Source organism: Eubalaena glacialis, chromosome 3, assembly GCF_028564815.1.
Source record: "Eubalaena glacialis isolate mEubGla1 chromosome 3, mEubGla1.1.hap2.+ XY, whole genome shotgun sequence".
NCBI classification, from domain to species: Eukaryota; Metazoa; Chordata; class Mammalia; order Artiodactyla; family Balaenidae; genus Eubalaena; species Eubalaena glacialis.
The window spans coordinates 52,120,631-52,140,488 of NC_083718.1; the positions used below are offsets into that span (position 1 = coordinate 52,120,631).

The 19,858-nt window shown below is 45.4% G+C and overlaps 1 protein-coding gene across 3 annotated transcripts in view; it reads right to left on the reverse strand.

The window, feature by feature from the left end:
- Positions 1–19,858, reverse strand: part of CACNA1E (calcium voltage-gated channel subunit alpha1 E) — a 302,414-nt gene that overhangs the window by 27,203 nt on the left and 255,353 nt on the right. For all 3 annotated transcript variants that reach the window (XM_061185651.1, XM_061185650.1, XM_061185648.1), the window contains 10 exons: positions 18,325–18,421; positions 15,747–15,907; positions 15,081–15,218; positions 14,044–14,245; positions 13,059–13,223; positions 12,325–12,435; positions 8,715–8,798; positions 7,815–7,940; positions 4,473–4,538; positions 91–182 (listed from right to left, as the gene is read on the reverse strand). In XM_061185651.1, the coding sequence (XP_061041634.1) occupies positions 91–182; positions 4,473–4,538; positions 7,815–7,940; positions 8,715–8,798; positions 12,325–12,435; positions 13,059–13,223; positions 14,044–14,245; positions 15,081–15,218; positions 15,747–15,907; positions 18,325–18,421 (1,242 nt within the window). The remainder of the gene's footprint in view (positions 1–90; positions 183–4,472; positions 4,539–7,814; positions 7,941–8,714; positions 8,799–12,324; positions 12,436–13,058; positions 13,224–14,043; positions 14,246–15,080; positions 15,219–15,746; positions 15,908–18,324; positions 18,422–19,858) is intronic.

A 19,858-nucleotide genomic window follows, 5' to 3' on the forward strand; every position in this document is an offset into this window, starting at 1 on the left:
CAGAGACAAAGGGGAACGGGCGGAAGAGGAAGGCCGACTGTCTCTCTCTTGCAGGAGAGCTCCAGCCACCACAGTTACGGATCCAGGTACCTGAAGAGTAGCATGAGGGACCCAAAGAAACTCCGGAAGTTGTTGTGCCGGTTGATGTGACTCTCCTCATCTAATTTTATGTTTCCAAAGACCTGGATGAGAAAAACAACAGAAAGCCCTGAGCATTATTGAGCAATGGGATGTGACCAGCGCAGGATATTAGATGCACCTGCAGGCTTGGTGAATTCACATGCGTGGCTCCTCCCGCTGGCCTAACCATGAAGCAGACAACTCAAAACCCAGGAAGGCTGGTAGACCCCACGTTCTTGGCCTGATACGCGGGAAGAGTTATATTCTCCAGTGAAGCAAAGAGGATGAATGCTTGCAAGGACCACAGAAGGCAAGATCTTTGAAAGCCATTCTGCTTAGATGTAGTTCCTCCCACACCTAATTTGGTCTTTTTATTTCTATGATACCTATTCACTATGGTACTCAAGCAGTCTGTCAAAGACATTACCCTATAATAGGCATGCAGGGAACGAGTTACCCCCCCTCTTCCTGTCTCAGCTGGTAATGATGAGAACATTTGTATTTGCAGAAGACGTGATTTATCCCTTATAAAGGATAAATAGGCAGATGCTGCCCTGGAATTTGCAAGCAGTTTAAGTCAGAGAAGGGTATCTCTATCTTCCTTGGATATGTTCCCATCCGGAGAGTCACATCTCAGAAGTGTGATACATCTATAACCCAGAATCCATGAGAATGAACACACACCAAGTCCAGGCCAATAGGATGAAGAAAGTCTGGAAAACTGGATACTTGGAAAAGGAAAAAGAAAACGGATTTCGGCAGATCTGGCTATAGAGTGAGTTTACTAATCTGCTGTGGGTCGCTGGGCTTAGAATGAGGTCACGGTGCAACTTCATGTGAAAAAAGAGGGAAAAGTCAGAGATCTTTATCTACAGTGAATAATGATGAGCTCTCAGACAGTGCTGTCTGGAGCCAAGGTCGATCCCATGTCTCTCTAGATGGGAAGGGTGCCCTTACACGTGTAATTTCCTCCCCAGCCATGATTCAGATCTCAGGATCTACTCTCACAAGGCAATGTTTGTTCAACCGAAGGCTTACAGGTCACTTTTCCGGCCTTTTGAGATTATTTTCAGCCTGTATTTAACATGCTTCAGTTTACCTAATATGTGCTAAATGGAACACATTTCCCCGCCCCCCAACAGTGTCTAGAATGTGCAATTGAGGAACAGTCTCTGCTATTTTGCTCAAATAGCTCCCACTGACACCTGCTTGGGGAATTTGTTCTCAACGCTGATTTTCAAAACCTGAATACTACTTGTCTCTCAGGGAGAATGGAGGTGGCAAGCTAGGCAGTGCTGGGGAGGAAGGGAAGGAGGGAGATAAGGCTGAGGGCCCCCAGTTAGACAAATAGTAGCACTGAAAAAAATCCCACCCAAACAATCAAACCTAGTTCTGGATGCCCCAGGAGGAAACTGTCATATATCCTTGCCCATGTTCACATCCCCTTCTGTCTTTCTTTACACCCACTTAACTCAAAATCCATAATGTATCCCTGATTCATCACACACACACAACTTACAGTGTATTTCCTCCCTGTGACACTTCTGAAGCCATCATTAGTTGTCCTCTTTACGATATTCTCGAATACCTTACCCAATTGTGAACTAGCTGGAGGGCACACTGTGATTTTACAAAAGGTATGTGTGTAATAGTCAAGGAACTACTGTCAAGCCAATAATGTATATTTATTATGAAGGTGGTGTCTAAATTTTTCCAGCTTTTTAAAAAGCTTTTCACTTAGTCCTTGTCATTAACCCAAATCTCCTACATCAAAAGGAAAGGCTATGGAAGAGAAAGAAGGTTTGATGAGACCCATCGGAATACTTAATGAAAGTATAGGCTTAAATCTGTTTCACTTGGGATTACAGAACTTTAGAACTAGAAGGGACCCGTAAAGCTATCTACCCAACTCCTCTACTGCACCGGTGATGGGGTTAAGGTCCAGAGGGGTTCAGTGACTTGACCAAGTTTGCACAGCTGGTCAGTGGTGGAGGTGAGGCTGGAAGCCTGTAGCCCCAGGACTCTCCCAAACCCAGCAAGTTACTCCTTCCTTCCATCTTCAGATTTCTCTGCAAAGCTCTCTTCTTCTAAGAAGCCCTTGAAAGTTCAGAATAATGGTGATTCTCACAGATACCTCCTATTGCTATTTATATCTTTCCAATGCTGGTCTACTTTCCTTTTGCTTTTCTGTTTGTATGGATCCCTCTGCTTTGTTAAGACTGTATGAGACACAGCCTTTCTAGTTACAAGCTAGGTGTCTGCTTTGTGCATGGTGTGGGGTCTCTGTCATGGGACAGGATGAAGATGGCCAGCTAAAGGTAAGTCACAGTGGGAATAGCATTCACGTCTTGGTGGAATGGAAATAGTGATCTTATTTTTTGGAAATAAGTCTAAGGGCAATAAATTATTACACAATGTGGTTACTGTAAATATCGCAATTTCACAACTGAAGAACTCCTATCTCCCACTAAAGGGTCAGAGAAATACTTGTGTTTGCTTGTTGGTGGGAGGAGAGACAGTGCAGAGAACTTGCAGTACAGTAGGAACATGGGCTGCAGAGCAGACAGAGCTGAGATTTAAACTCAGCTCTCCCACTTACTATCTGAGATCTTGAGTGTGTTACAAGTTACTTAACCACGCTAAGCAACAGTGGAGACAATGAAACCCACATATAAACATTTTCACATCACTCCTGAATACATCAGTCATGTATCTTGTGTGTGTGGTGTGTGGTATGTGGTGTGTGTGTGTGTATGTGTGTGTGTAATATATATATTTGCGGGGAAAGAGAGAAAGTGAGGGAGAGAAAGGGAGGCAGGAGTGGGTAAGAATATCTATTTAGCACAGTGTCTGGAACACTCAGGAATTCAAGTGATGGTAAACGGTATTATCATCATCATCAGTAGTATTACTAACGGGTTAGTATTAGAGATGGTGTTATTCTAGTTTATTTTGCTGGAAGATGAAAAGGGGATAAGAACTATTTTAAGCATGGACCAAAAAAAAAAAAAGAACCCTAATTTAATCAAGTTTCATTTGGCCGTTCAAGAACATTTTAATTCTAGAATCAAATATTTGAGAGTTTGGATGGACTTAATAGAAGTCATCAAGCCAATCTTCCACTTCAGCTGGGATTCAGCTTGCACCCACCTCTGACATCATCGTTAAAGCTCTACTGAAATATCCTCCGTGAAGGAGAACTCATTACTTTTCAACCAAATCTCACATTTTTTGACACTTGACATTCTATTGTATTTTTGGAGAACAAAACTCTCCAGTAATGGGATCAGAAGATGAACAAAATTTGGAAGTGCAGGCAAGAGAGGGGAACAAAAAGAAGACATTTCAGAGAAGCGCTCGAAAGGGCTGCTGACACGGCAAGCCTGGGGGATGCGTGCAGTGGCTCCAGATGGCAGCCACCATTGAGAAGGCAGCTGGCCGTTCAAAGGCAGCCAGACCACCTGACTGCAGAGACTCCCACTTGGCTGAGGTCCTACGCTGGGGTTTAGTCTCCAAATCTCCAAGTCAGAAAATCAGCCTCTTGGAGCCCAGCAGAGAACCTGTGTATCCAACTAGACAGGTGCATGGGATGTGCTGCTGGTTGTTTATGGTAGGAGTTCACCAACCACAAATGACAGCTGCCTTTGAAAGATCTTTTGGCCTCTTCTGCTCAGTGGGCTTCTGGTTACCTGCATAAGTACCCAGGGTGGGAACCTCATCCACTTCTCAATTCCGAAACTGGAAAGGAGGTGGTAACCAAGGAGAACCATCCAGCGAGCTGCGTGGTCCTTTGACAGGCATCTGCTGGAATGTGGCCCTTGGGTTTCCTGAGGATTGGGCACACTGCCAGGAACTCTGAGCTGTTCCCAGTGGTGGGTCTTAGGGCATCAATCTCAGCCATTTGGGATGTAACTCGCATATATTTTGTGTCGCAGTCTGCAGAAGAACAACCACCTGACCTTCTTTTAGGTCTGGCTCAAATATGGGAGGGTCCTGAGATATGGATCATCACGAACCTTACCCTATCCTTAGTCTCAGGGGGGGAACCCCTCTGGCTAAGAAAAGCGGTGTCACCTTCACTGGAGTCCAGCTGCTTATGAGGCAGCACCATGACCTGACAACCTCAGAGGAAGCCCCTGTATCAGACCACCTTGACCATCTGGGCAACCCGAGTGGGGAACCCTGCACATGTGAATTCCCAAGGTCATATTGCAACAAGATCTTGGGAGCGAGCCTCAGGGCAAGAAGGGATTCTTTAAAGGATTCTTTAAATCCTGTAGGCTCAAGCTAGAAAGCCAGAGACAACCTGGGCAACAACTGTCCCCCACCAGAGCCCTGATGCACCCTCTCACCTGCATCCCAATGATGGCATAGATGAAAAAAAGCATGGCAATCAGAAGGCAGACGTAGGGGAGGGCCTGGAAGGAAAGCAGAGACACAACCATGAATGTAAAGGCAGGCAGCTCCAAGGTCAACAACCCGCAGCACGGACAGTACAGGAACTCTTGTCCTGAGACTGACTTAAACACAGGTCTGGGACTCTCTATTCCCCTGGGATGTTCTATTTTGGGATTCCATACTTTTGCAGATGTCCACATCCTCTGACAGATATGTAAGTTGGTGGCCCCAGAGAGGCTTGTAATTTCCCCTCTGTCGAGAATATTCCCTGACCCACAAGTGTGTGGCCCATATCTCCAAGGGAGAGCTGGGAAAACTTCTTGGGATTGGGATTCATCCCACTCTGTATGCAGAATATTAATAACCTGGGCAGTTGTGATGCAAATTACACAGCAAGCATCTAGCTTTGGCTCCCAAATCCCTGTATTACCCTTCCCACCCCCTCGCTCAATGTGAGGTTCATAACGGAGCATTTGGAAGCAAAATGAAATGGCTGGGGTCTCAGTTGCTGGTCAGTTCCTAGCAGGCTCCTTCAAGCTCTGATGAAACATCTTTTTCCAATGTTTAAGCATCCTGACCTTCCATTCTGTGTCACACAAAATTCCAAAAAGGCTTTCAAAGTGTGAGCCATCACAAAACCCTGCCATGAAGCCACATGGTACAAAATTCCATCCTGTGCAAGCTAACTGCCACTCTGGGATTACAACACTTTACTGATGGGGGTGAAAGGGCGAGTGGAAGAGACAGAACTGCCCCTGGTGGCTGGGGGAGGATGGAGACATAGGGCAGTTTGGTTTGGAGGTCAGGATGGGCATTACAATTCTGGGGTGATCTCAGTGCTGACATGGAAGCCCCTCTTCTTTACCACCCAGGAAGCCTCCCTGGCAGTTCGTGCAACTCCGAGTCTCCACTCTCTCTCGAGTGTGTACAGCACAACTCCCCGGAGAGCAACTGAAGGCTTTCAGACTGCACGAACCAGGCAGAGCTTATCAACAGAGCTAACTAAATGAAGAGCCCTGGGAGACTTTTACAACTTGAATAAAGAATAACATTAAAATGCAATAGAGGGGTTTCCCTGGTGGCGCAGTGGTTAAGAATCTGCCTGCCAATGCAGGGGACACGGGTTTGAGCCCTGGTCTGGGAAGATCCCACATGCCGCGGAGCAACTAAGCCTGTGCGCCACAACTACTGAGCCTGAGCTCTAGAGCCCGCAAGCCACAATTACTGAGCCCACGTGCCACAATTACTGATGCCTGTGTGCCTAGAGCCCGTGCTCCGCAACAAGATAAGCCACGACAATGAGAAGCCCGCTCACCGCAACTAGAGAAAGCCTGCGCAGCAACGAAGACCCAACAGAGCCAAAAATAAATAAATAAATAAATAAATTTATTAAAAAAAAAATGCAATAGAGAGTTGGTGGGAGAATCCCTTCTCCAGTGGAGTGCTGATTCTCAAGATCTGTGAGGAGCGACTATATCCCGAGGGGGCATGTGAAGACACCATCTGCTGAAAGGGAAGAGTAGGGAGGCAGGTTTCTCTCCCAGCTTTGAGGAGAGGACCAAAGAGTCATCCTCATCTCTCTTCTTGTCATGTGGTAAATTCCAACACAAAATAAGGAAAAGAGAGAAGAACTGAGTAGGGGTCAGTGGTGGAGAACTGGGTGATGCTCAGGGTGGGGGTGGGGAAGGTAGAGGCAGGGGCAACGCTGTTTACACAGTGTTACTTTCTGCTGTGTATGTGCAGAGGCAGCCTTTGTTAAACCAGCTTCAAGAAAACAACTTCTACACTGTGTCCCAGGGCTGCACCCATCCATCACAGTGTCACCTGGAGGCAGATTCAGCTGTCTTCACTGTTCTCTCTCTATTCACTGGAATAAGCCAACCATTTGGTCATCAATTTTTGACATGCTTTTCTTTGCCCTCGATAGTATACACTTTTACAGAGAATCAGTGATCATGAGAATATGACAGGCTGACACATATTTCTTAAGAGACTCACTAACAACTGTAACTTGTTGCACAGGCCTCTATAAAAAGATTTTAAGACCATCTTGTGTTTCAAATTCTAAATCCAGATCCACCCGAGACTCAAATGGTAAATTCTTGCTAAGGTTTTCGATTTCTCCTCTGTCACTGAGCTTTGGAGAAATAGTTTTCATTGAGGTGACACCTCTGTGGGAGTCATAGCACCAAACAATTACTCTGAATCCAATAAAAATGTCAAGGTTGCTCGTGGGACCCTGAGCATCCTTACAACTGGCCTCACATCTCAGATCCCCAGGACTTTGCTGAAGAAGTAAATCAGTAATGATGGTGTGGCGTGAAGTCCCTTTCAAGTGACAAGAAACCATGAATTCACTGACAAGCTTTCTTTAGTTCAATTTGTAATTAAAATGTACAATTAAAATAAAAAAGGCAATTCAATAAATTTATGATTTTTCATCTTTGAATCAATTTCATCAAATATATTTTTAAAGTACATTAATTGAAAGACTCTTTTTTATAGCAGGAGAATAGTAGGCTTTTGAGCAGCATTGATGTCCCCCAAAGCTGAAAAACAAACTAATTATATTTGCTAGAGCTTGAAGATATTGAAATATGTTTGGAAAACTTCTTTTACTGGAAGTCTCTGCCATTAAAGTGGATCTCAGGTATCAATTTTTAACTTGTTTATTACATATACATCTCTGTATGGCTCCATGAGATCATTCAAAAGAAGCTCACCAAATTAACCTTGCCCAGATACCCTATTGGTTTGTGGGACGCAGAGGTGACCATTAGCATGCCATATATTCAGTGGTTCAGGAAATACACACTAATGATGACCTGGGTGGGACTGGTATGAATCATCTTGTTATAAAACACAACTCAAGGAGTCCTTTGAAAAACCGTTCTGTGAAATAAAGCCACAGATGAATACCTGAAAAATGCAGAGGATATGTGACTACAGGTGGCTGGCTCTGTCCGTGGATGGGATTGCCCAGGGCATATTGAAATACCTTGGGAGGGAGCACACCTCATAAAACGAGCCCCCTGCCTCAGTGGACAGAGAAGGTAACTGAGTTACAAAGTTGGGGTGATTTTTTAGCATGAGATTCTAGTCAATTAGTCATAAGCTAATCGCTGCCTGGCCAAGTTGTGTTGTAACTAAGAACCGCTGTGTTTATCTAACGCTTCTGACAAACGCCCATCCCCAGAGGCGAGGGGACTTGTGGAATCATGCTGCGTTGCCTGGTGTGCTGTCTGATGCGACAGGGCCGCTGCAACCCTCAGAGGGGAGGAGCTTGTGCCCTTTACCTTAAAGGACTGCACGAAGGTCCAAAGTAAAATACGGATGGTGTAGCCTTGACGCAGAAGCTTGATGAGGCGGGCGGCTCGGAAGAGCTTCAGAAAGCTCATATTGAAGCCACTGGTGTTCACCAGCTGGTGGATCAAAAGGAAACATATCATTAGTGACATTATGGTCATTTAGAACATCTAAGCACCGGTATTTGTGTATTTATCTCTCATTCAGATCATAGAATGGAACATGGATGCTGTCTTTTGTTTTTAACCCCATTTCCAGCTGATGGGCCAGTGGGGATCATCTCTCGGAGCCTCCCCAGGCCTGCCCTCTATTCCCAGAAGGAAGGCATGGAAGTACCACAGACGGTTGCCCCGCATACAACTGACAAAACTGGCCTCCCCAGTCTTCTCTAATGGCCTCCCCAGTCTTCTCTAAGTGGTCCTAACTCTGCACTTGGATGCCAGAGGGCAGACCTAACAATCTCTCTTGCACATGATGGCCCTCCGATATTCAAAGACTTGTGATGAGCTCTCCAAGTCTTCCTTAGGGTGAACCATTTCAGGGAAACAGTTCAGGTCTAACAACTCTGAGGGCGAAGACCCTGTGTCTCTTTTGTGTCTCCCAAAGAATCTAGCAGGACACTGTGCACACTCGGCCTCTCCTGGGCCCTCTATCCTATTCACCCCCATTGGATGGCTGCTATCTTGAGTCGTGCAAATGGGACCAAGCCTTCCATGAGATCCAGCGCCATCCAATGTTCCCATTTTATGGCAAAAGCTCAGGAATGAGGAAGTGAATAGGGGGCTGCACATTGGGTTTGTGGAGCTAAAAATGGACTGAAGGTGCAGAGAATTTTTTTTTAACGCAACTCCAGGGCCGAGCCTAAAGAGAAGGATCAAGGAGCCATTCACCTTGCTGTCTGTCAGAATAATTTCTGTGATACTGCCGATCACGGTGATGAAGTCAAAGATATTCCAGGTGTCTCGGAAATAGTTCTGCCAAGTGAATTCAGCCATGGGAGCATCAGGAAAAAAAAAGGAAAAGAAAACACGGGAGAAAATGGAAAAAAAGACATCTTTCATGACATAACTTTGTCACTTGGAATTAAAACTTGTCAATTCCAGGACAAGTTCATTCTAACTTTGGCTTTAGTTTCCTATTTCTAACCAAAAATGCTGTTTCTCCTTCACTAATTTGAGAGTTTCTCATTTGGGAAGCAGTTTCATCACTATTTGGAGACCTTGTTTTTGAAGCTGTCACTAAAAAGCTACATTAAAAAAAGTGTAAGATTTTTTAATGTAATATTACATAAAAATATGTAAGAAAGAGATTTGTGGCCTAGAACATTTTGATGTCCAAAAATATAAGATCATAATTGTCACCTACAAGACAATAAAATTATTTCCAGTATTACTCTAAGGTTTTCTATAACTTTTAAATTACTTATATAGTATCATGTGACCCTATAAATATACAGTTCTGACTTTCAACTAACAATAAAAGTCACAGAGACATCCTAAGTGACTAAAGATCAAAGATGTGTCAAAAATCTCTTCCTAACTCCATTGAGCCTTTTCACACCAACTGCTGATTGGCAATAGGATGAACAAACTCATCTTTCCCCTCTTCCCCTGCTCTGTTACACCTTTCGAGGAGGTGTAACTAAATAAAACACAAGGAAGCAGTAATAGAATGAGTGGGTTAAAGGAAACGAAGAAGTAAAGGACCTGGATAATGCACCAGCCAGCCAACGTTAAGCTTAATAGAGAAAGTGGGCTCTGCTCTCATCTCCAGTGCTCTGGTGAAAACAGACCTTGGACTATATTCCTTAAAAGAAACAGAATGCTTAGGACTCCAAAACGTTACCCACTTGCCCTTGGGTGGCACTTCCCTTAAGAGACCCTCAGAGCACTGCAAAATACACCCTCTTCCACCCCCACAACTGGCATTCATGAATCCATGCCAGATTTTGTGCCAGGTCCTCCCTTGGCATTCTTTCAGTTCATTTATTCCTCCCATGGATGCTATAAGTAGGTAATGATAAATACCTCATAAATTACTGAGTGGTAGGGCTAGCAAGAAGAACGGGTAGAGATATGTGATAGAGAGAGAAATGTTCTGGGGAGAGAGAAGTTACGTTTATGAGCACCTACTCAGGACTAGCCACCTTAGGTATATTCCCTCATGGGACACACACACAGTATCTAAGGCTTTATGGCAGCTATTGTTATCCTCCTTTTATGAATGAGAAAACTGAGGCTTAGAAAGGCCTGTCTGATTGCAAAGTCACAGGCACCTGCCAGGCATGTACAGAAACTAAGCACACAGCCTCACAAACTCACTGCTGTTAAGGATGACTACCTCAGGAGTGGGGTCAAGTTGAGTCTCTGAGTTCTTCAATTCTCAGTGCTCTCCTATTACCAACCTGGGGTGAGCTTCCTAATTCTTGGTTAGGTCCCTATATAAGAGGTAGAATATAAAACTGGCTCTCAGGGGACAGAAGCCCTAGATTCCAGTAGAGGAAGCCTTACAATACAGTATGGTAGAGCACAGCATAGCATAGTACAGACTAGTAGATTATGGTGGACAAAGTGTGGGCTTTGAAGCCAGAGAGACCAGGATCTGAAAACTGGCTCTGCCTTTTAGTAACCTTGTGCAAAGTACTGAATCTTCTTGAGCCCTAGCTCATCCGTATAAGAAGAAAACCATAATGGCCATCTAATAGAGTTCTTATGAAGCTAAAATGAATAATACATAAAGCTTTTGGTACTTAGTAGACAACCAATGTATGTCAAGTCTCTCCCTCTTTCTTTTTCCTCTTCCTTCCTTTTCTATTCCCACTCCACTTTCCAATTCTACTGCCTTTTATTCTGTAATCTTCAAAAAGTGACACAATTTTTCTGAACTTCAATTTCCTCATTTAAAATAACAACAACAACGATAATGACAGTTTCTGCCATGCCTATTTCAGAGTCATTGAGAAGATCTGACAAAACAGTATATACTAGGGCGTTCTGAAAATCTACAGTACTATATCAGTGAAAAGGCTTATTTGGGACTAGTGGTGCCTTTTATAGTGTGAGAATGCTTCTAGACCTTGAATGAAAATACGGCGGTGAAGGTGGGAAGGAGGCAGGCTTTGGGGCCAAATCATCTAGTTAAGCCTGTAAGCATGTATTCAGCATTCACCATAATTTGACACAGAATTGGGGACTTAAGTCACAGATGACGCCAATCCGACATGCAAATAATCAAGATGCAGAGAAAAACTTTCCCTGTTTTTACACAGGCTTCCCCCACCCCCTGCTCCTCCTGCCCAGGGCCAGACTGTATTATAATGGCATCTTTGTTGCTGGTAGTTTACTTTTCTTTATTTCTCCAAGACTCAAAAGGGAGTCAAACAACCAACAATACAGCCACCTGCAATGGGTTCCCTTCGACCCTCCTCCCCAAACCATCAAATCAATGACTTTTCAAAGAACCACCAGGAAACCAGAAGCAATCCCCACCATCAACACTCACAACCATCAAGCCGAGGCCAGAGTCCCTGTTCAAGCTGCCACCAGACAAACCCATATTCAGATAATAAGCTGAGTTTCTCTTCTTGCAGGGAAAGCCATATACATATAATTTGAAATGGTAGCTCACACACAAAATAAGTGTGAAACAGCTGTTGGGTGGGTTTATCTGCAGCCCACTGATCTCACTGTAAACACTGAGCCAAGGGTGGCACAGAGGATTATTTTGTTTACAGGACACTGAAGTGAAGGGCTAGGTTTGCTTAACACTCTTGATGGTAGATGCGAGAATCTGCCAAACAACTATAATTAGTGGTTGAGGAGAAGTAAAAGGAGGACTCATGCCAGAAAAACTCAACCCAACCCTCCCCAAACCAATTCCAGAAACTGCCCCCCCTGACCCCACACTTACTCACTCTCTCTCTTTCTCTCTCTCATACACACACTTTAAAGGCCATTAGCCTTTGAAAGCTTAAGTACTAAACATTTATTTTTAGTGGCAGAAATTACTCTTCACGTAACTAAAGGGAGGAGGACTACTAGGTAAAATCTATTATTTGCTATGTTTGAGGCTAAGCGGGACAGATATTTTCCCATTTGAGTTATAAGATTTTAAACCTTTCACCAGTAAATAAGCACTCAGGTTTATTAGTCCAATCCTTGTTTTGCTCTTCCTGACAGATAAATCTTACTAAGTTCTAGTTAAGACTCAATGATTGTCGCCCCTTGACAACTGACAGACTTTGACAAGAACAGAGCTGATAGCTAGATGGGTACGGAGCTGGGGATCTGGTTCTCTTTGTCTTTTCTCCTAACACCCTCACACATCATCCTGTCTCTATGGCAGTTTTTTGAGCAGTCGAAACAAGCCCACAATTAGGTGGGCAGGTGTATGAACCATTTCTGGAATAGCGGTGACCGCCCTCCCTTCCAACAAAGGCTGGGAATGTACCCAAAGAGAAGGGAAGACAAGAATGATGCCGGGATAAATTCCATGACATACCAAGAAGCCAAACGCAATGATCTTTAGGACACATTCCAGGGAAAACACCATGGTGAAGGCGATATTCAGGTACTTCAGGGCCAGTTCATAGGTACAGGGAGCAGAGTAGTACTGCCAGGAAGAGAAAACAGGAAAGAATCAAACCCCTAAAGGTGAGAGAGTCCATGAGAGAGGCTGGCCATCTCGCGTCCCTGCGCTTGGGGGACATTCTGGTGCGTGATGCAGGAGGAGAGACAGTCATCTAGGGCTAGAGAGGAGAAGCACACATCCTATGTAGCAAAACAAAACAGAGGAAAACACAGGTCTTATTAGCAAAATGGCCAGTCTTCCTAGAGTTGAAGGTGAGAAGGGCAGAAACATTTCCTAGAGTTAATTACTTTACCATTTAGTATTAAAAACCTCTTCCGACACTCTTTTAGAACCCCATGATCATCTACATCTCCTGACATTTGCACCCTTGTCTGCATCTGATTGCCATCACCAACCTTTGCTTTCAGAGTTCCTGGACTGCTACTATATATTTCACTGCATTTTGCCCCAAAGACCCAAAGGCTGGGCTGTTGATGGAGACAAGATCAAAGAGAGATTCCACGATGGAAAAGTAGGTAAGGAGGCAATAGACTGGTAAGCTGGAGTGTTTTCTCAGTGTCTCAGGCACACACACAAGTGCTCTGCGAGGGGACAGTTGCCGAGGCTCAGCCTGCCCGAGTACCTCCCAGCCATCACCTTCTCACCTTCATCATCAGCACGACGGTGTTCAGGGCGATCATGGCCATGATGGTGTACTCAAAGGATGGAGACACCACGAAGTGCCAGACGCGGTACTGGAAGGTGTGCCTGTTCTGGGGCATGTAGCGGGTGAGTGGTTTGGCACTGATGGCGAAGTCGATGCACGCCCTCTGCAGGAGAGTCACACTGATTAGCCAAGCTCAGATTCCCTAAACCTCGCACACTGGTGAGCTCTCTGTTAGACGGTTAGAAGAAGAGGACAGTGTGTGAGAAGAGGCTAGGGCTGGGCAAGCAGAGGTAAAAGCAGCAAAAGAAATTATCTGGACAAAGCTACAGGTGAGATGTCACCTTAAATGAATATATAGAACTAGAAGGGTTCCGTCCCATGCGGTAAGGACTTGATGGTTATTAATAATGTCCTTTTACACAGCACAAGACTTAGATATTTGGGCAGGAAGCCCACAGTCAGAAGTAAAAATCTATCTCCCTGTGCATTCCCATAGCACTTTATTTGCATTTCTCTTACAGACTCTAACAATTTCTAGTTCATGTCCAGGATAAAAACAATGGACCCGACAATGTGCCAGAACTACACTTGTTACTACAAAAGCAGTAATAAGTTAGACAGGTTCCCTGCCCTTACAGCAAATATACACCATTGAGGGATGCAGGAAGGGAAGCAGACATGTTAACGTTATAATGTTGGCACACCTCTTTCACCCCCACCTCCAGATGATGCGCCGTATAAACGTAGGGGCTGCATCTTAAACACCTTACATCCCTCCCCGTTCTCTGTGTCTCATACCTGGGCTTTAAACAGAGCGGATACTCCAAAAACATTTATTTAATGACTGGCTAATACATTTTCCCCCAATTCTCTCTCTAATTCACAATAAAGTGGAGAGCATTCTGTCTTCCTCCTAACACTGCTGGTCTGAGAGTCCTTTCCAGAGCCCCCCCCTGCCCTACACTCCAGACCCCTCGTTTCACCTCGTTCTTCTCCAGGCTGCACTCCTCCATCATCTTGTCCCCCTGCTCCTGGAAGGTGATGATGATGAGAGCCACAAAGATGTTGACGAAGAAGAAAGGAAAGACCACAAAGTAGACCACGTAAAAGATGGACATCTCCATGCGGTTGCTGCGGCTCGGGCCTCGGTCTTCCTCTGTCACATCGACAGAATGCTGCAAAACTCTGGGGACAGAATGAGAGGGCATGGATGGTGGACGGCGATCTTGGCAGCTGCTGTGACTCAAGGCTTCATTAGCAGATGTGCCATCTACTGTATTTTCTTATCTGACGTTTTAAACTTTGTGGATCCTCCGTGAAGTTGGGGCTCCACAACCAAGCTGGTGGAGGTCCAGTGACCCCCAATCCACTGCTCTTTCTAGCCCCGGTGCCATCATGCATCCAACTCCTAAACACCAGAGTGACATTATTTTATAGTTGAGGTTGTCATAAAATACCAACAGACTCCTAAATTTCCCTTTGGCATTTTGCTGTCACCAGAAAGTGGTGTCTTGGTTACTGCCAAGTCTCTGAAAAAATCAGCCTGCAGCTACGAGCAGCATAAAAACTGCATTCTGTTGTCTTTGACATGTGAGGTATGACCACAGAAAGCATCTCTGGGTTCTGCCACCTCATCCTGAACCCTTGACCCTCATGTCCAGGGCCAACTCGGAGGATAAATCGGTCTAAAACAGTCCTCAGGGACCCTCCTATGGTGTGGAGAGCTGTTCAAAACTCATTTGTTCTGTAGGAATCAGATGGCTCTATTCAACTCCTTGATCATCGGCTAAAACATTGTGTTTCAAATATTTCCCTGACTCCGTCAGCTCCCTCCTGATTCCTGCCTGAAGGATTTTCATTCTTCCTCTCTCCTGCCCGTCTCACCTACTCATAACCACTTACTTTCCTTGGTACAATAACAAAGGGTTAGCCTTGTTTATCTCTAATCAACTTCTCAAGGCAAACACATGGCCCTAGCCCAGCTCACAGACAAGCATGCCAAGCCAAACCCATCACTCACTGAGGCCATCCTTCCCCTGTGGAGACGGTGAAGAGGGTCAGCAGGGCCCAGATGATGTTGTCATAGTGGAATTCATGGCGCTTCCATTCTCGGCCTTTCACCTCCATCTTGTTTTTCTCATGATCTACATAGTTTCCTCTAAAACCAGAGCAGAAGTGAACCAGAACCTCTTCACTACAGCTCATGGAAAAGCAAAGAAATTCTAGGGACTTCGATAATGTACAGTAGTAATTATCAGCATTCAAACGCAAGCAAGAGGGGATTTTATTAAGGCAGTGTATTATCATGGAATAAAAATGAGATTTGGTGCCCAACAGACATGGAAGATTAAATCCTAATTCTTTCACTAGTCACTGTGTAACCTTGGGCAACTTCCTTAAACTTTCTGTGCCTAGGCTTCCACACCTCTAATGTGCAAATAAAACCTATCTCAAAAGGTCATTAGAAAGATTTAAAATTAAAACCTGATGCAAAATGCTATGTTCCATGTCTGACACAAAAGAGGTACTCACTCAAAATGTAGCAACTTCTTATTTTGCCTTTTTTCCCAAAAGAGGAATGGATTTAAGAAAGGGAGAAAGAAAAGACCTATCTGTAAAGGGTTGCGTGGACCTTGGCAGAACACACTTTAGCAAAAAGTGAGTGGTATGTGCTGGTGGCGCTTACATGCACTCCTTCTCTGTGTCCTTGGAACTGTCTGTGCAATAGAAGAACTTGCCCTTGAAAAGTTGAACTGCGATGACAGCAAAGATGAACATGAAGAGCTTATAGACAATTAGTATGTTGAAGACATTTTTCAAGGAGGTGACCACACAGTCGAAGACAGCCTGTGAACAGAAAAAAGAGCCCTGGTGTGTGAGTCCCTGGAATGGCCTGTGTATTTGCCTACAGCTGAGTTGGACCCATACTACCACCAGCCAGCCCACTGAGAAGGTGCCCCAGGAGATATCACCCTAGTAAGAAGTGACACTCATGGGATTCGGACCTGTTTTCTAAGCTGGTCATGACTGCAGGAACCTATAATTTAGGAGGGGAACACATGTTCTGAATCTGAAAGGAAACCCAAAGCAGTAGAGACCAGATGGTATCAGGCAGTGGAGGGAGTCCTTTGTGGAATCCTATTACGTGCATTCCACTTAGTGTGAAACAGAAATTTATTCCAGAAAAGGGATCCTTGAAATCATTTAGCCTGTTTTAAGCGTTAAATAGCTCATCCGTAACTTCATCTATTTGGGGCACATTCTTAGATTTGATTTATATACTGAATATGTATTGTTTTCTCTTAGCCTTTCTAAATAGATCAGGGAGTGATAATAAACTATCATCTTTGTTCATTTTAATGATGTTTTGTAATAAGTTCACACATTTACCCCAATTACATTCCACACTTCACGTAAATGTTCTCTAGTTTAAAGCTGGCTGTGCTGGGGATGAAGATTCAACAGGTGATGTGGGAAGGGGTAAGAGCCACCCTCTCTTAGAGATGGGAGGACCAGATGGACAGAATCAGGAACTTGCACTTCAGTTCAAGGCAGTGAATCTCCCTCTGAAGAATCCATTCTAGGCCCTAAGCCATGAAGAGTTACATGGGAATTCAACACATTTCAAACCATTTTTAGGTTATTTTCTAGGTTTGTAGGTTTAGCTCACTGGAGAGTCTAGCCCCACAGTGGCGCTGCATTTGAGCGGTTGCCTCTTCACAGCGCTGGGTGAACACTGCTGGTTTAATTAGTTCAGCACTGCAGGGAATGTGAGTGACATGCAGCCTCGTGGAATTATCAGATCCACCTACATTTCCCTCAGGTTATGGAGCTGCAGAGCGAAGAGCCAGCCCTTCCTAATTAATTGGAATTAACCAAGGTTGGGTCGCCTTCTTCAGCCTGTTAACTAATCTCATCACCCTGTCCAAGCTCTTCTCAGGACCCCAACATAGCTCAGAAGAGGAGACCAGTGGACCTGGGCTGCAGCTAACAACGTTGGTTAGGGCCCCAGGCCTCCCGGCCATATTTTTCTGGGGGTGAGGCAGAAAGGAATGAATGTTCACAGGCACTGACCCCGGCCAGGCCCTGTGCTGGGGCCCGTCACCAGGTGGAGGGTTATAATGAACAGCGTGTGAAAGATTTCCCGATACCGTGGGAGGTGCCTGATCCAGGAGGGAAGGCAGGGCAGTGAAGGAGGAAGGCAGGCAGTGAGGACACTTCCTTTGGAGCATGAGTACCTCTCCTCGGGAATCCACGCAGGAGGCCAGGGCCCTGGGCTCTGAGAGGAAGCCATGTCTCAGCCAGTTAGGGGCCTTCCAAAAAAGACTTTCCTGTGGTCTTAAGCCTTTGATCAACCTGGTTGGTTTAACACCTCTCTGCAGAGCCAGAGGGCTGAAAGGGAAGCAGTTGGGGTGGTGGTGGAGGGATTGGTGGGGAATATCAGAGGTGATGCAAACCCAATGGGAAAGAGGAACTGGGGAGCAGGGGAGTCCCTTGTTCCCTCCCTGGTGGTGGCTGGCTCTCATTCACAGGAATTCAGGAAGGAAGAACTTTTCTCCCATGAGGCTTCAGCTTCCATAACAGCAACGGATGTGTGTGGGAGAGGCGGGTTCCACAATCCAGCAACCTGAGGGCAGGAAGGCTCAGGGAAGGAGATCAGGGTGGGTGAGCAGGTCAGAGGGCAGGAGAACCCAGATAACAGACCTATGAAGACACAGGTCCTGGCAACAGGGAGAACTTAGTTGTGTGAGCTCACTTCCCCATTTCTTCTCTGCTTGTGCCAAAAATGACTCTGTGTCCTTGGGCAAGTTATTGGCCTCTAAAATATGAAGGGTCAGGGCTAGAAGATTCTTTCTTTCTCTAGAATCATGAGGAAATAAACCAACCCAGGTGACTTGGTCTGACCTAGTGTGCAGACCACAACACGCAGGGCTCCTGCTCCTTCCATTCTGGTGTCTGACCCACCTTAGTGACACAGGAGGCTCCAGGATAAAGCCACACAGGGTTCTTCCTATGACCTCCCACAGAGGGTAGAACATACCTCCTGGGTTTGGACTCAAGGGGTAAAAGTCCTTAGAGATAGATTTCTTAGGATATTGGTTATTTTCCTTTGAAACTCAGACCCTTAGTTCAAGCAGATGAAAAGAATCTGTCTCTGTGTGAGCAAAAAGAATATTTCCAGAAATAATTCTCCAAAAGCAGGCCACCTAGGCTTCTCTCTCTAGATGAAGGGGAGCTGATGGGAAGAAACTGGCGAATGTTACCTTGAGCTTGGGCAGGCGCTTGATGGTCTTTAGCGGTCTCAGCACACGCAGCACCCGCAGGGACTTGATGGTCTTAATGTCCCGGCCCTTGTTGGTTCTGCAGGGGAGAAGCCCCGGGAAATCACAGGACAGGGGAGAGTTAAAGTGACAGTCACACTACTACGTTAACAACCACAGGGAGAAGGGGGGGAAGAGGTGGGCAAGAGGCCTGAAATTGGGTCAGAGTAGACCCCAAACAACACTCTCCGGGAAAATTTTCCAATCATTCCCCAGTGTGCACACACTCATATGCACGCACACTCATGCATACTCACAAAGAGGAAGACACAGGCCCGCCACAGAGGCACCCATGCACACACGTTAATCAACACTTCCTACCCCTAACAGCCGGAGCAATGCTGCTCATGACCACACTGACCAAATGGAAATGGAGGATCAATCGACTGGGGAACATGACCGTAGCCCGTTGTGCACCGGCATGGTGCCTAGCCTAGGGAGTCTTCAGTAGAAGGCTCTCAAATAGTATTTGCTGAATTGAATAGGGAGCCATGGTTGAGAGCAAGTCTCATCAGAGGACTCAACCTAGTCCTTCCTTCAGCTCTAGGTTTGTCACCTCTGCACAGTTCATGAGTTCAGGGGAGAGCAGGGTAAGGAAGGCTGGTGGGGACATGACACCCGTGCTGTGCTGGGCTGCTGGCTCCAGAGAGAGCATGTCAGGCAGGCTTCTAGCCAGGACTTTGGCTCACACCCCGATTATTTCTGTGCGAGTGGCTCTTCCAGCAGTCCCTTCCCATTTCCAGCCCTCTGCACCTAGCACAAGCTGCGGAGAGCCTGCAGTTGAAGGAGGCCCAAACTGCAGCCCCCGCCCACCTTTATCCTCACCCTACAGTTAATGACCCTCCCTCGTCAGCCTCTCGGAAATGTTTGCTCCTAGTAGACAAAATACATCTTTCTATTTTTAGGAAGGAAATGAATAAATCAACCTGCATCTCTCCACCCTGCCCATCCCCTGAGATCTTTGCATTCAAGTCAAACAACCGCAATTTGTAAAACATGCAGATGGTAGAAAATGAGACTCTAAATAGTGAGCTCAGGTTCTGGTTCTTTCCTCAAGTTGGAGCAGATCACCATGACACCAACTATCGGAGGAAATGGGATCCATCTAGAACATCAGATGGGAACTACAAGGCTTCTGCCTGCTTCTCACCCTGTCCTTCCTGCCATACCCATCCTCCAAATAGGGAGATCAAAGGCCATCCATTCCTTCATACAAGGCAAGGTAGGAAGACATTTAATGGAATGCTGACTGCCTAGAATGTGAATTTTGAGACCCTCTTAAATGGTTACAATCCATGATCTATAAGTTGCTTTTACTCAGTTCTAGATCTGAATATAGATGACCCAAAAGTATCACATTGATATCAATGGACTCTTGCATCCATGGGCTTTGTATATTTTATAAACTCTTTTACTTTAGTAGGTTCGTCTATCTACCTTTCTAAAAAGGCAACATATAGGCTGAATACATATCCAA